The sequence below is a fragment of the Leuresthes tenuis genome, unplaced genomic scaffold, assembly GCF_036924035.1.
Source record: "Leuresthes tenuis unplaced genomic scaffold, fLeuTen1.0.hap1 SCAF_8, whole genome shotgun sequence".
In the NCBI taxonomy this organism is placed as follows: domain Eukaryota; kingdom Metazoa; phylum Chordata; class Actinopteri; order Atheriniformes; family Atherinopsidae; genus Leuresthes; species Leuresthes tenuis.
This window is the reverse complement of record NW_027325362.1, coordinates 22,948,191-22,964,434: the sequence shown is the minus strand read 5'-3', so window position 1 is coordinate 22,964,434 and position 16,244 is coordinate 22,948,191. Positions and strand designations below refer to the sequence as shown.

The 16,244-nt window shown below is 42.7% G+C and overlaps 1 protein-coding gene across 2 annotated transcripts; it reads left to right on the top strand.

Moving 5' to 3' along the window:
* The first annotated feature begins 169 nt into the window (after positions 1-169).
* pwwp2b (PWWP domain containing 2B) lies at positions 170-7,738 on the top strand. 2 transcript variants are annotated; one of them, XM_072391441.1, is made up of 3 exons: positions 170-599; positions 2,807-4,531; positions 6,436-7,738. In XM_072391441.1, exons 1-3 carry the CDS (start codon positions 460-462, stop codon positions 6,440-6,442), a joined length of 1,872 nt encoding a protein of 623 aa, XP_072247542.1. In that variant the 5' UTR covers positions 170-459; the 3' UTR covers positions 6,443-7,738. The 2 variants fall into 2 exon arrangements, with proteins under 2 accessions (XP_072247542.1, XP_072247543.1); XM_072391442.1 differs by having other exon boundaries at positions 2,807-4,535.
* The last annotated feature ends 8,506 nt before the right edge of the window (positions 7,739-16,244 follow it).

Here is a 16,244-nt window from a genome sequence, read left to right as displayed (position 1 = left end):
ATGAACATGTGAATGCAAGTCCTCTTATTCCTCATCAGATTCTATTACCTTGTGTTTTACAACTTATTTGAAAATGCCTTCATGTTTGATCAGACTTTGATCAGATATGTAATGACAGAAGAGTGTTTCGAACGCAAACGCTATTAAGTCTTTGTTGGATAAACTGAGGCATTCCGGAGATGAACTCCGCGGTAATGAATGCCATCAAACGTCGCAGAGTGAGACAGAGAAAGGGTAGGCCTTGTCTTGAGAGATTTTTTGCTCCTGTAGCACAGCGAGCGTGATGTCAGCGGTAGCAGTACTGTTGTAATTGACTTGGTGGGGGTGATGGCGTCATTTTATGCCCTGGTGTAGCCTACTGCTCCATTAGCGAAGGGAGACGGATCTTGGGCCGACGCGACCGTGGCTCCCTTGGCCGGGATCGAGTACCGCGGAGCCGGACAATTCATCCCGGGAAACATGGAGGCTGCGGCCGAGGAGCTGCGGGCCGGCTCTCGGATACCTGTCACTATCGATCATATAGTTAACGATACACTGGTGGTGACGCTTACCTACCGAGAAAGGAACTACACGGGGATATTACTCGATTCCGGCAAAAAGTGAGTGTTATTCCTTCCATTTTCTTTATATTCCTGTTAGAAATATTTTTTTGCCAAACTGTGCTAACGGCTAATCTACCTTTGATGCTAAGTCAAAGTTAGCTCCTTAGCTATCTGCTAGCAAGCTGGGCCTTCAAAAAAAAAAAAAGACACAGGTTATTGTAGCTGACAAGGTAGCTGTCGGCTAGCCTGCTGGCTAATGGAAAACTCTTAACATTTTACCCCATAACGAGACAATGAAATGGGTTATATCACTTTGGTGAATAACTTTGTCATGATAGTAGCCCAGTCTTCAGAGATTGTTAAAGACTTGTGCTGTACAGCAGCTTCTGTTACTGGGTTCATCTATAGCTTATTGTTAGCTTCATCAAATATAGAGCAGCTAAGACGTATTCATTAAAAAGTAGGCTTTGACTGAAGAGTATCAGTATATCAGTCTCATTTACATGCAGTACACACAAATGAATACGTACTAGTTTTTCTGCAGCAGTGTTTTAAAATCCTCAATTGATGGCTCTGATTTGAGATATGGCCCTGTTTGAGCCTATCATTTCAAATCTGTAGAAACAATGGGAAAACGACCAAACTGGAATTTGATGAATCCCAACTATGATCCTCTTACATAAACAAAGCTTTCATAAGTTGTTGCCATTGTAGGCTCTTGTTTGATTTAAAAGACCCCTTCTTTGACAACAACCCTGTTGTTCATATGAGAGGAACATCCAAGTATAATTTGGCATGTATCAGTAGCTTTACTTGTCTGGCCCTCTTGCTGTTTTGTCACATGTATACACCTTGTGTCGCTCTTAGTGTTGTGCATCTAAACAGCCACTGGCTTTAGACTATTTATAGACTAGCAGAATCAAAATCTGACCAGCTTTACCCCTTCTTTATGCAAGAGTCCAAGGTGCCCTGAGAATAACTCGCCCAAAAGGGAAAAGACAGGCCTTGAGGTTACTCACAATAGATCTATATTTCAGGCCTCCGTCAGGCAAAATTTGTCGTCTTCTTCCTTTTCAGCTCAGGGAAATTAATTTCCTGGCTTTGTTTTCCTGCCTTTTTTTTTTTGTTTTGTTTTGTTTTTTTAAAATAAATGTCATACTTAGGTTCCTTCATAACAAGCTTATCTCCACCATCGAGTTACACTGTACACATAATGAAATGGCAGCAAAGCAGTGAATCATGGCTGGTCATATTGTGCGCCCTAACCAGCACTGTGTGTTCCTTGTCACAGGCTGCACTGTTTGTGCCGTGTCAGTCACAGTGAATGATAATATTTGGCAGCTTCAGGGGCGCGTATATATATATATATATATATATATATATATATATATAGGTGAGAGGAGCAAACCTCACCAAGAGACTTTTTATTCAGAGATCCCTGCCAGCTGCCTCTCTTGGGGAGGAAAATGGGCTCCCCAAATGTGCACTAATTAATAATCTCGCCACACGTGAGCCCCAAATAGACATGGATGCAAAAACAAACTGAAATCTCCTGGCTACATCTGTGAATCCCGAGTGATTCATGGGATTGTTTTTGTTCAGTCAGATGTTGGGGAGAGAGGGAGGGAGGGGGGGTCCTGGGCATCCTGTAGACTCTTTGTCTGCTGTCTCCTGACTAAAGCTGCACAGCCATGTTACTTTTCCCTGCCAGCCACCTCTTAAAGTCTTCTTGACATTTGGGCCCTCATTAGACCTGTTTGTTGCTCTTGGGGTATGAAAAGGGGGCGCATACAATCACCCAGAGATAGTCAGTGATACTATTGCTCTACTTTTGTAGCCTCAGGCAGAACGACAGATCACTGCATGGATCGCACAGCAGACCCCAACCCCTACACGCTAACAACTTTCAGCACACAGGTGACAGGGAGAGTGGTGTCAGTCGACTCGTCTTAGTAGAACAAAAATGGTGAAAGAGGTTTTTTTCTGTTTCAAAAAGCCTACACTGGGTGTAGTCCTTGTAGGTTTAATTTCAGACAGCTTTTGGAGGTCTTTTGGCTAAATAATAAGGCTTCTTTTTCTTTTTGTTGTTATTCTGTCTCACTAACCTCAAGTTGGCTGACAGGGTGAAAAGCAAAGCACGGCATTACAGTGTCATCGCTTTAGCAAGATGTTGCTGGCCTACACAAGCTCGAATGTAACACTGAGAAATGATAACATCCACAGTTATTAATGAATTAACAGTGTCTTTATCTCTATTTTCTTAGGACTGGGCTGTTCTGTCTACCTGATCTCACAGCAAAACTCGGGAACTGCCCCATATCTAAACCACCTTGTGAAATCCCGGAAATTTTGAGTGAGGATCCCGTTTCCAAATCCCCCAGCCAGGCTTCACACAGACCAAAGGATGAAAATACGCTTCCTGAAAGCAGCATACCTACGACACCTCTGCCCTGCCCCGTCCCCACACCACTTCCAGCTGGACAGACTCCTTATCCTCCTTATTTTGAAGGAGCCCCTTTCCCTCAGCCTTTATGGGTGCGCAACACCTACAGCCAATGGGTACCTCAACCCCCTCCGCGACCAATCAAGAGAAAGAAGAGGCGGACGCGAGAGCCTGGTCGTATGACCATGAGTACCATCCGTCTGCGGCCACGGCAGGTACTTTGTGAAAAGTGCAAGAACACGTTAAATAGTGATGAGGACAGCAAAGATGGCATGAGCAACACCAAGACTTCTAGAAAAGAGAATGCCCTCCAGAGTGACGATGAGGGCGATTATAAGGACACTGCATCTAAGCTGTCAAGAAAAGAGGATGTTGTTGCAGCCAAGGACACCAAAAGACGAGAAAATAGCACCAGCTTGGACAGTAAACGCCTCAGAAAGGACAAAAGGGGTGAAGCTGATGGGGAAAAGTACCCTGCAGGTGATGTTATCCCCCACAGTCCCGTCATAAAGATTTCATACAGCACTCCACAGGGAAAGGGGGAGGTTATAAAGATCCCCTCACGAGTTCACGGTTCAGTCAAGCCATTCTGCCCCAAACAGCTGGTGCAGAATGGTGTGGGAGAAAATGGCAAGGCGTCTGCCGATACCACCAAGGAACAGCGGCACATTCTAGATGCCACAAGGTCTGGCCTCACCGTGTCTATTCCCAAACTGAAACTAACCAGGCCTTTTGCAAATGTGGGTCAAGACTCGCCACCTCCAAAGATCCGCTTGAGGCCTCCTCAGAGGGACGGTGAGGAGACCATGGTCGAGTATGAGGCAGAACTCGTCGGAGACACAAGGAGACGAAGCCCCAGAGGGCCTGGTCCATGTCTCCCCCACTCTGAAGACTCTGGTGAAGGGAAGAACTCTCTGGAGTTATGGTCAGGGAGCTCTGGAGAAGAGGCAGAGCGCAGCCATAGCGACCTCACCCTTTTGATCAATTTCCGTAAGCGTAAAGCGGATTCTTCTAGCCTGTCGGTCTGCAGCAGCGACAGCCTAGATGAGTCCAAGTCCTTCAGCTCTGACGGCACCTCACCTGAGCTGTGTGATCTGGCACCGGGCGAAGACCTCTCCGTAACCTCATCCTCTGTAACTCCTCTGGACGACTGCAAGACGGTGCCGCCGCTCACTGTGCGCCTTCACACCCGCAGCATGACGAAATGTGTAACGGAGGAGGGTCACGCTGTGGCGGTGGGTGACATTGTTTGGGGGAAGATCCACGGCTTCCCCTGGTGGCCAGCACGCGTGCTCAGCATCAGCGGCACTCGCAAACAGGAGACGGCCACTTGCGAGGCTCAGTGGCCCCAAGCGAAGGTGGCGTGGTTCGGTTCACCCACCACCTCCCAGCTGTCCGTTGCCAAACTTTCGCCCTTCAGAGAGCTCTTCAGGTCCCGTTTCAACCGCAAGAAGAAAGGGATGTACCGGAGAGCCATCTTGGAGGCAGCCAAGGCTGTGGGTCACATGGGTCCAGAGATCGCATCGCTGCTCACCCACTGCGACACGTAGGTTAGTTTTTGTATGTCTCGCCTCTACACGCCTTCAGTGAACCTGAAAGAAAAACAGGAAGTTATTGTCAGATGGCTTCAGTCACGTACTCCGTTTAGGATTCGGTGGCCCGACTAGTTGGTTCATGATTAACCATGAGTGACCAGTCTGACTCAGTGAAAACTAACGTAGGTAACAAATGAGTTGGTTACAGAGTACAGATGGCAGGTTGGTCATGTGGAAAAACACCGTACGCATGACTCAAGCTGCGAGTATTAGTCAGTTAAGCACTTCCAAAGCTGACCTACGGAAAATCACTTGTCAACTGCTATTATGATGACTTAAGGTAGTGTATCAGTCAAAATCCGCAAGTGTAATCATTTCAGACGTCAACATTATGACAGGCACAAGAGAAAACTCCCCCCCCCCATCACTTGAAAGGCAGTTATGTCATGAACAGCCAGAAAGAACGAGGGAGCAGTCTCACAATCACGTGTAAATGACACCTCACATCAAGGACTGGGTGTTATACTGACTTATAGTTAATGTTCTCGATTCTTTCAAAAAGATTTTTCAAAAATCAGACAACAGCATTAGCTCTGACAGACTCTGTTGCCGTCGGTTTCCTCTGTAACGCTGCCGCTGTGTGTTGCTCCACATGCAGCCACACCCCTGCCTTTGCCTCTGCATGTGTCAGCAACAAGGTGAGCTTCAGACTGCAAGTGTTTGTCATGGATCCCAACTTAGCCTGCCCCACTTTTCATAAAAGCAACTTGTTTCGAATGTGGCGGCATGTTAAACAAACCGTGGCCAGATTCCCCAGATGAGTGTCGCCAGAGCAGCACTTTTTTCACTTCTCTCCACCTGGCAGAGGAGCAGCAGTGTCTTTTTCCCCACCCAGAGATTCGCATATGTAAAATCAGTGATTGCTGGTTAACGTATAGTTTAAATAAGTGTTGTTTTGGTTGCCATTTCTGACTCACTTTGTTGTCTGATAACAGATACAGATAATGATCAAATAAGAAGGGCTTTATTACGAATTTTCTCGTGGTAAACTACCGTATATGGAAGCAGAGATTTTAACTGCTGACCCTGGCTGACAGTAGGTGGACTGTAATTACTTATTCTTATCAGTTATAAAGTAAGAAATCCATCCATACACCTGCTTAATCCACTCCTGGGTCGCAGGGAAAGTAGGAAATAATCCTAGAAAATAAGATGCTTATATATCATATATCACCATTCTTGAATGAAAATGTTCACACCCTCCAACACTCGGAAGTCTTTACATTTCACCCTCTCCTTTATCACGGCATATGTTTGCCTGCCGACTCTCATGAGGAGCTTTTAAAGCGTAACGTCAGAAAGTGGCTCGCACTGAGTAGACCACATTGCTTTTGTGCAGTTAATGCAGTTCTCTTCAGTCTGAAAAGCGCATTGCCGAGCTCCTTCCTCTAGTGTCTGGGGGGGGCACTGAACCAAAGGCAGCCCGGCTGCAGGTCCGCGACACTGACCCAAACGTTAAATATTGTCAAATGTTAAGGGGGCAGACGGGTCGCTTCCAGCCCTTCTGTTTACTCTGTCCTGGGCTCGGCAGCCTGGAGGAGGTTAGTCGTTGCTCTGAATAAACAGTGAGGGGTGAAGACGAGCCTATATTTGGTGCTTTTTCCACACCTCATAAAGGAAGTGTTTCTTTCTCGCCCAGGCAGTGAAACAGAGGTTTCAACCGGTTGGAAAGTAGCTGACATTCACTTCACTTGCCCCCTAATCTTTAGATGGCGGACAAGATATGTCGAGAGCCACATCCGTTCCACTTGTGTGACCTGCCTTGTTTGCTCATTGTCTTTACTGTGTGCTGTCTTCTCCCCCCCTTTTTGTTTTTCTCTCTCTCTCTCTCTCTCTCTCTCTCTCTCTCGTGTAGAAGCTGAGGACTGAGGAGAGATCACGGAGGTTTTTCTGAATCCTCAGACTCTGTCATCAAGGCCCAGGAGGGAGTACGTGCGGTTACCACGGCTACTATTTATGTGCCGTCTTCTTTTTTTTTTTTTTTTTTTTTCAGGCTGGTGGAAAAATGGCCGCCAAGATGGAGTGATGTTGAGACTGGATAAGGGAGCAGAAAAAAAGAGGAAGAAAAAAAAATCGTCAGGCATCTCATGGTCTGCTATGAACTGAACTATTCTGCTTTTTTCTTTCTTTCTTTCTTTCTTTCTTTCTTTTTTCTTTCTCTCCTAGGTTTAATCATATTTCAGTAGAGCCGAATAGCAACACTACAAGGACCCGAATGTATTTATTCTCTGTAAAGGTTTGTTAAGATCCAGTCAGCTGACCTTTCTACTAAAGTCTCAAAAACCTCCTGATGTGCTGCTGTCGTGATCGTGGTCCTTGCCGAGATCCGACTCTTCCAGAAAGGGAGCCGGTGTCATCTTCGGATGACCTTCATCCTCCTCCTCTTCCTCTCCTTTCCCTGGGGAAAAAAAAACGAGACCTTTCACCACAGCCGAAAGTCTTACCCTGAATCTTATGAAAATGTGAACGGCTCCATCCAGAGACAGTAGTGACTGCTCCAGCCTGTTTAGTGACCACAGTGTTTCCATCCTTGTAGCCCTCGTGTGACATTAGTTGGATTTTTCGTGGGTGTATTTATACGGAAGTCTATCCTTCTCCAGAATCGTTTTGCGTCTCTCGCTCTTCCTTTTCATTCGCAACTCTCGGAGTCTGTACTCTCCTCCTGCCCAACACTCTTCATCTATCCTGAGAACCATTTTTACATTGAATTATTTAAAGCGACACATTTAAGAAAAAGCACTTTATCTGTACCTTGGTGGCCTGCTGTAAGCTCACTGTCTGAAACACTATTGCGAGATACAGTCCTGATGGGCAGCAGGAGAGTTGAGAAGGCTGTGTGGTTGACTATCCGTGGCTTTGGAAATACAAAAAAAAAACCTTCCTTTTTTTATTTTTATTTAATGTTTTGGTTTTCATTATAAAGTAAGAATCGTGGGGACACCAGACGCAGACGGTTGTGTGCACTGTATTCTTGCATTTGGACTCGGGTCTGTTTTCTCTCAGCTTACCAACCACACACACACACACACACACACTACAGAAATCCTCGTTTGACATTTCCACTGGAGAAAATTTTGGTGAAGAAGTGTGTCTAAGCCCCTTATGCATTATCTGTTATAGCTTTATGACTTTAGTTGGGAGGGAATAAATAAATAAATCATGCTGTAAGAATACTGTGAATTCAGCTGCTGATTGGGCTGAAGAAAAGCCGGCTCGCTACCAGTTGGAGCATTTGGTTCCATTGAGTCATTGGGTAAATGCAGACGAGCGACGCTGACCTTTAGTGACTTTTGTGTCGAAAGCAGTGCTGTTGGTTTAAGGCGGGGTGGGGGGGGTCAGTGAAGGCAAGAGGCCACGGCTGTCAGTCGCAACCCGGTCTGTATTAGAAATTGAATCTTAAGGCTGCACACACTTGCGACGCTTGCCAACAAGCTCGTCTGCTTTCTGCCAGTTTGGAAATGAGGAAAAATAAGGCTCCCTGTCACGGACAGAATTTTTCTTTTTGTATTTTCTCTTCTGTTTTTCTTTTTTGAAGAGGAGCAGCTGAAGCTCTCTTTCCCATTTTTAATAATCTTTGGGGCCGACTGTTAAGCGCAGCTAGTTCCCAGACAGCCTCGCACGAACTGCGACGCGGTGCGAGAGTCTTCATGTATGCCTGAGAGGGGAAACGGCCGTCAGAATTTTTCCAAGTATGAGCAACGTGGTTGTCTACTGTTGCCTGTGTCGGTCAATGTTATTGGCTACGATTTTTTTTTTTTGGTTTTTTTTTTTTTTTTGGTTTAGTTTTTTGGTTTTTTTTTTCCTTTTTTTACATGTACTGTACATAAAATAAAATATACAAGCAATATTTGTGCACTTGTGGATCAGTCACTTTGTCACCCATTAACAGAAGGGCTCATGTTTCTGTGGTAAAGGTCGTTAGTGCAGTTAGTGGTTTTTTTCCCTCAATGATACAATTTATGGTTAAGCCTTCAGGGGTTTTTCCAATGTCACCTAAACCCTAATATTCATCATGAAGACTCCCACTCGGCTTATTAAAGCATTGCCTTTCTTTTTTTGTCAGAGTCAAATAACTCCCACAGTGTCACAGAAATGTCTTTGGGACTACAGATTTCTTGATATATTGCCAGGAAAACATGTGGGTGCAAACATAACTGTAAATTCAGTATATAAGGCAAAAACAGTTAATACTTTTCTAACGTGCTTGATAGTCAATCCAATAGTCTTCAGGAATAGTTCTTCAGGCGTCTTGAAGGACATTGCAAAGCTCTTCTTTGGATGTTGGCTGCCTCTTGTTCCGTTGTCTGTCTCGATGATCCGACTCTGACTCAATGGCGTTTAAGTCGGGGTTCTGAGGAGGATTTATCACTCCATAAAGACCTGTTGCCAGTTATTTTCAGTCCAGGTCTTGTGTCATTTGACATACCTCAGCCTTTTCTCCCTGTTTGACCTCCTTAAGGATGGCTTCTTGACAGCCATCTTTCCACGGAGACTCTTATTGTGACGAGGCTTCAGTGAGCAGTAGATGGATCAACTGAAGGGCCAGATGCATCTGTCAGGTCTTTTGTCAGGTTTTCTCAAAGCTATTAAGGGCATTGCTTTTAGATGTTTTTTTTGTTTTTTTTTAGGCCTTACACTTCCTTTTGTCCCCCACTTTCCAGTTTACTCATTTTTTCTTTCTTTTTTAAGGACACACTGCACATGCTGACATGCCTGTTAATAGGCCTTTGGAAATGACCTAGTTGATGCAAAAATACTATTTTAATGTCTGTCAAACTGTTTGGCATTTTTCATATATGCAACTAAAGAAATGGGAACAAATATGTACTTGTTACACGCTGCTTGTAAGTGTCGAAATATACAATTTGAAATTGGTTCTTTGTTGTATGTTATGTGTGGACACAACGCTGGTTTATCCCTTGAGTTAGGGGGCCTTTTTTTATTCTGGAATGAGTCACTGGTCAGTGTTTAGTGGCTTAACAAACAAAAGAAAAGCACATGATCAGGTACGAGGACTGGACTGAAAATGAGCGAATAAGCAGCCAATGTCCAAAGAAAAACTTCAGAAAGCCTGATGAAGACTACAAAACCGTCTGGCTCTTCGGAGCCAAAATGTAAAGAAATGGAGTGTCTCAGAAGCTCCCTATCTTTACAAAAATGTAAAGTGTTGGATTGGTTCATCCCACGCCAATTTTACATGCTGTGCCAGTTTAATGGATGGGTGTGTATTTAACTTGTTAAGTGAGAAAAGAAGTTCAATAAATTTACATGAAACTGTTCTTTCTGTAAGGACAGATTTGCTCTCTACTTACTTTTACTTACTCTGCGGTAATCATGCTTAGTTTGAAAAGAGCTATTTACAGCCATCCCTCTTCCAACATTAACTACAAAGTCAGCGTCGAAGATCTACGTAGATCATGTGCACTTGTAGGGATTAAGTATAATCTTCATAGGTTATTATGAACGAAAAAAAGAAACTCTGTAAACTGTCATTCTGCAAATAAGAGGCATGTTTCTGCCACGTATCCATTCTTCAAATTAAGGCAAAAATTCTCTTAAGGAGTCTTACTTTGAAAACTACAATCAATGCTAGGAAGTCTGCTTCGTATCTTGTTACTCAGAAAAACAATGATTCATCTCATGAAGTCAAAAGACTTGAATTCAAAATGTTATAAAGCAGTCTGACAATATAATATAGAAATGTTATTTTGAATTAAGCTTAAAGTAAGAGTCAAAAGTTAGTTGATTCTCCTAAATGATGTTTTAGATTAGTTGGCCTGGAAATAATTCAACACTGTCAACATGCTAGGAGTCACAGCGCCTCCTCCTACTTAGCTAATTGTTTGTATTTGTTCGTTAGGAGGAGACCATGGAAATAGGCCAACTACTGGCCTCTTTTACTGTAAATGCAAACAAACAATAAATTTTCCCAAAGTTCAGCATGTTTTGGTGTTACAATAAAACTTTTTATACTGTGAATCCAGAATTAGCTTACTGCTAACATAGCAAAAAGACTGAGACACAGCTAGGCTGGTCAGCGCATTTAAGCTAAGTAACAGGCCACTTACTGTAAACATAATAACTTGCATAGATGTTAAAGAGACATCAATGTTCTAATTCAATTAGATGAGACAGCAGAAGTGTCAAATAATACTTTAACCTTCTCATGCAATAAGCCTTGGCCCATGGCCTTTGGTGTGTTTTACAAGGCACAAGTTTGAGATAGTATTTCAAACACTTGCCCACTGATTTCTCTGGGATCATGTCATCCAGTTTTATTAAGTTGGTTTGCTCTGCTTGAAAGGACGCTGCTGCTTTGGGTTCTTTCTGTTCTCCCTTAACTGAAATAATTGGAAAACCTTTTTAAAACCTAAAATGCAAAAAAATACTTGAGTGGCATCGCAGGTTATACCAGATTAGTAGAAATCTCCTGTAAATCCTGTACATTTTTACTTCTCTTTTCTCACTCCACACTCCTCACCAAACCTTTAGGCTATTCCCAACTGTGTTCATGTCATGTACGTTGATTTATTGCTTTGTGTCATAAATAGGACTGGTTAAGTATGTCAGTTGCATAACTAGTGTGCGCAGCTCTGTGGATAGGCTGGTCAAGGTGAGGTGACCCATGCCTGCATGGCTATTTCCTGATCATATCGTTTTACTGTAGAGGCTTATTTTGCCTGCTCTCTTTCATACCTCTGACATGGCCGTGTCTATTGCCAGATATTTCATAACTTGCTACTCTGTTTCTCTAGGGAAAATGAAGGCTTAGTTGTGTACTAGAAAAAAAGGTATTTTAAGTGTAAAGGCCAGTACTACGATACTACTTTCATTTAGAAAAGTCCTACCTGATAAGGTGCCTTTGAGATTCAGTGTAAACTTTATCAAAATGCTTTTCACCTTTAAAAATTGGTCATAGTCTGATCTTGTCAATTTTTAAGGAATCTTTTACAAATACATAATATTTTTGTACTAAAAGCTGAGCAAATATTCTTTATGAAAAATTAGAATTCACACAATTACCAGACCTTACTTTCTGATGAAAAGAATGTGGCAAATATACTGTTTAACAGGTTTGGTCTATTGTTGTAGACACTTTACTCATCTCCTATCTATCCTTTACAATGAAATGACAGGAGATTGTTTGACTAGTTTTGCTTAAAGACTGCAACCAGCAGAGACAGCAAGCTGGTCTCTGTTGATTTAAAAAGATCAACCAGATTGTTTAACGTAGGTGTGTCGACCATCGATGCAAGTAAAACAGCTGCACTGGGGCCCGTGACCTTTCTTTTGCAGCAGTGCTATTGCTGCACAGTCCTTACATAGCATACATCTATTGCTCTGCAGCTGTAGCTCTCGCTGTGGAGTCAAGCAAATCAACACATACAGATCCATACAAAATGTGTGAAACAAAGAATCTGTGTTTGCTGTAAGACCTGCAGGCAGAGGAGCAGTGACCACTGTGGAGAGATTTGTCACAGTGGGGGCAGTTTTTATTGAAGTGGAGCCAACATAGCTTGACACTGTGGATCTTGGCTGTGAAGAGGAAAATTCACAACTGGGATTTTGGCAAGGATGTTTTACTTCTGTATTTAATGAGATAAGATTATTTTATTCAGGAATGTGCATTCTTACAAACTGTTTGACCAAGTCACTTGACCAGAAAGAGCCAATTGTTACAGTGGTCAAGAGCATTTACTGCAGCGTAACTTAATAAAACATACAAATACACAAAAAAAAAGAAATCATATTTAGTAGATATGCCAAACATTAGAAACTGCAAATGCAAACAACACCATCATATGTAGAAATTGAGAAAAACTAGTGGCATAAATAGAATAATGCAGTAAACTGAATATGCTCCACCTCCAAATGTATAAGGGAAAGAAAACTAAAGACTACAGTGGCTAAAGAACACTCAAAAAGCTCATCACCATTTCAGATAGAATATCTTGCGCTGGTCTTTGTGATCACATGGTCGTAGAGTTTAGGTCAAAACTTGGAGCGTTCCATTTTGTTGTTGGGAGATTGTGAGATCCTGGTTTGTATGCATTGCATATGTACCCAGCAACATTACCCCTGCTAGTGCTCTGTATTGATAACTGTCATCTGACTAATTTCTCTATATTTCCAAGTCATTTGATTATAATGGCTATGTTCTTATGAGAAAAATCCGCTTGAGTGTAAGTTTTGAAGTTATTTATATAAAAAAAAAAGTCATTATCAAAAAAAAAAGGCACTTTGAATGTCTGTACCAGAGGCTGCTGATTGGCATATCCCCTGACTTTCAACCCCCAACCCCAAGTGGAACTTTCCCAGCAATGTGGGGAGCAATAGCAACGTGGTAATTTGGGCACCGCATAGTTTAGGCTGCCAGCGTTTTTTATTACAAAGGAATATTCTCTGTTGTGCTTTGGGCAAGTGTGGGTTGAAGATATCTGTTCAGGGTTGTGAATGCAAAAGCTTTTGACCCTAACATTGATGAGGAGACCCTTGTTCTCCTTGCGTTTGGACAAGCCCTGCAGGAAGAGAAGCTGAAACTCCCACCAGTTGCTCCTCTCCTGGGAACTTAACCCCCAGTCTCTGAATTGACTTTAAAGTTGATACACAGGAAGAAAACTCCATACAAAGACAACTACAACTTTCACTACCAGCTTTCATAAGTCAAAGAAGGGGTTGAGAATGCCTTTGGACCTCTTGCCCCACAATGGGAGTATCGACAGGATCTTATTGCCATGGTAAAGCAACTGTGTGTCATGTCTATAAGTTTATCATGTTTTAGGTTTCTGTTTAGCCTTTAGTTTTGCCATGTTTTTTCCCTCAGTCACTCTTGCCCCGGTCATCAGCTTAATCCACATCACCTGCGTTTTGTCTCAGCTGCACTCACCACTGAATCACCTCCCCTCAGTATTTAGTTTCCAGGTTTTTTATGTTCAGTGTGATATCCTCGCTGTCATCGATGCCACAGTTGTCCATGTCAGGTTTTCCTAGTCCTAGTGCTAGTCCTAGTGCTAGTGCTAGTGCTAGTGCTAGTGCTAGTGCTAGTGCTAGTGCTAGTGCTAGTGCTAGTGCTAGTGCTAGTGCTAGTCCTAGTCCTCGTCAGGTTTTGTTTGCCAAGAGTTTTTTCATAGTCACAGCTTAGGTTTTTCGTATTCTGGCTTTGCCACGCTTTTTGTTAGTTTCTTTGGAATAAATCCAGTTTTCATTTAAATATCTGTGTCCGGGTCCTCCCTTCACCACGCACCGCACAACACCCAACGTGACACTGTGGCCCTTCAAAACTTCCAAAAGTGGAGCTCCCGACCAAATACTTGTTTCCTCCTGGAGGAAGAAATCATTGCTGCATTTTATTGTGTCAGGAGAGTGGATGCCAAACACTCCACCCATGAGGTTAGAGCTTTATGGGAAGCCTTCAGCTACTTCTCTTTTACTTCTTCGTAGCTGACAACGTGCCCTGGCAGTACAATGTAACCTGATGTTCTCTCCTTAACGTCTCTGCAACCATCACTTGTCACTACCCTTCCTTATCAAAATTCAATAAAGGCTCTTTTGAGAGCCACTCACTTTCTCTTGAAAGAGCCTTTTCCAGTCAAGTTTCAACATAAAGTGAATGAATAGCTAAAGTATAAAGCTATAATATTTTGTACTTCAGCAAATGTTCAGTCAAGGCTACTTTTTGCTTGTGTTGGCAGAAGAGAACTAGCCACTACTGTCCACTTTATCAAAAGATTAATATTCAGAATGAATTGAGCAGTCAAATTGACATTTTCTACTACTCTCCCTTTGCAGTTATCACAACATCTAAAGCAGTCATGAAGCCAGTGTTAACAGTAAGTTAATGCTCCAAATCTTTACCCTTGAAACACTGCATATTGTATCTTGGGAGTGTATCTCTAAACATGTCCTTGACAAGTAACCATAAATAGAAAATGAAAAATAACCTGACCGAATATATAACATTTATGGGCTTTAAATTCTAACAGAGAAGGTGCAGAAGCTGCCACATACTTGTATTTTCTTGCATGCTAAGATTGCAACAATATGAACTTTCTATTACATCATTTCCTCAAATCCTCATATTTAAGTACAGAACACCTCTGGTGACATTGGTGGAAAAAACTTTATTGCACGCAACATATGTCCTTGTTCGTGGGAATGTGACCGTAAGTCAGTATTGTGTGGGAATGTGATAACTAAACTGTGGCCACATAACCGAAATATGTTGTGTCGTTGCACTCGCAATGTTGGGCAAGGTCCCATGTGGCTGTAACATGCATGAGGCATGGATAAACTTGATCCAAACTAATTTTATCTTAATCTTGGGATTAATTATAATGCTGTGCCATGAGAAATTATTTTAAAAGGATGTGTGTTACACCCTTGCATCTCTGGTTCCAAACTTGTACGTTATGCTTTCAAGCTTTGACAGTATTTTGGGGCTCGGAAGATTTGAAATCATAACCCCAGCTCAGAAAATTGTGTAAACTGCTGAACCCCCCCCCCCCCCCCCCCCCCAAAAAAAAGGACATGTGGCATCTTTGGGTTTAAATTGCTTGGTTCTAAAGTGATGAAAACAAAACAATTCTTGTATTCACAAGATTCCACACAATAATGTAATCATGTTTATGCATATTGCATTTAATTTCTGCCAATACATTGCCCTAAATGTTACAAAGCGGACCTTTAAAACTAGCAAACATGTCTGGATACTTTGTTAGCGTAGCTACAATATGCTAGCTTGTACAGTAGGCCTACTATTCAAAGACTTGTTTAGTCAGTTAAGTTAGTCAGTTAGTCATGTGTTCAGTAAACAAAAATCTAATTCATTCATATATATTTGAACTAGAGACCAGTTCTCAAGAATGTCAAATAAGTTATAGGAGATCATATGTGCAGCATTCACTTTTTGTTTGCTTTCAATGATCCAGGAGCTACTAGCTCCAGAAGGTTGGCCAATTTACCAGTGGTGCCCAGCCCAGAGCTCCAAGTGTAAAGTCAGTTCCTGTGATAAGTGGCACACAGCAGAAGTTAGGCCAAGCGGGAAGCCAGAGCAATCGGTGAGACCCGGCCAGTAGCTCGCTCGTTGTAGAAACCACAAGCTCCTGGATTGTTGGGCTAGACCAGGAGAGTAAAGTTTCTGCTGAGCTTGCACGCTTCCACTCAATTCGCATGGCTCACATAAAAGCCATCTCGTTGACATTAAACGTGTTTTTAATGCTGGAGGGAGATTTAAATGCTGCCCTATTTCAATTGCTTGCACTTTTTGTATTGTGTTTTAGCATCCTGTAGCAGTGCAGGCATATCAGTGAGCCGCCAGATGGTTCCTTGTATAATACTGTAATAGAAACCCATTTGGGATTACATAAACCCAGAGTTCCATCTCCAAACAGGTGGAATGTCAACGTACTGCAGTAATCTACTTTCCAAGTGGATCTCTCTGAAGTTAGTCATATGCCTTCACTCGGGTTTAATACTCCTGCACTGAAAACTCCATAGTTTACAGTTCAGTATGCTCCAACCAGTTCCACAAGCAGGAGGGGACAAGAGAACCACTGTTGATATAAAAATAAATACACCCAAATACATACACGTGCTTACACAACAAACATGCTCTGCTTCTTGGTAATCCCTGTGTTTCCTGGAGTTGATAGGAAACTGTACCAT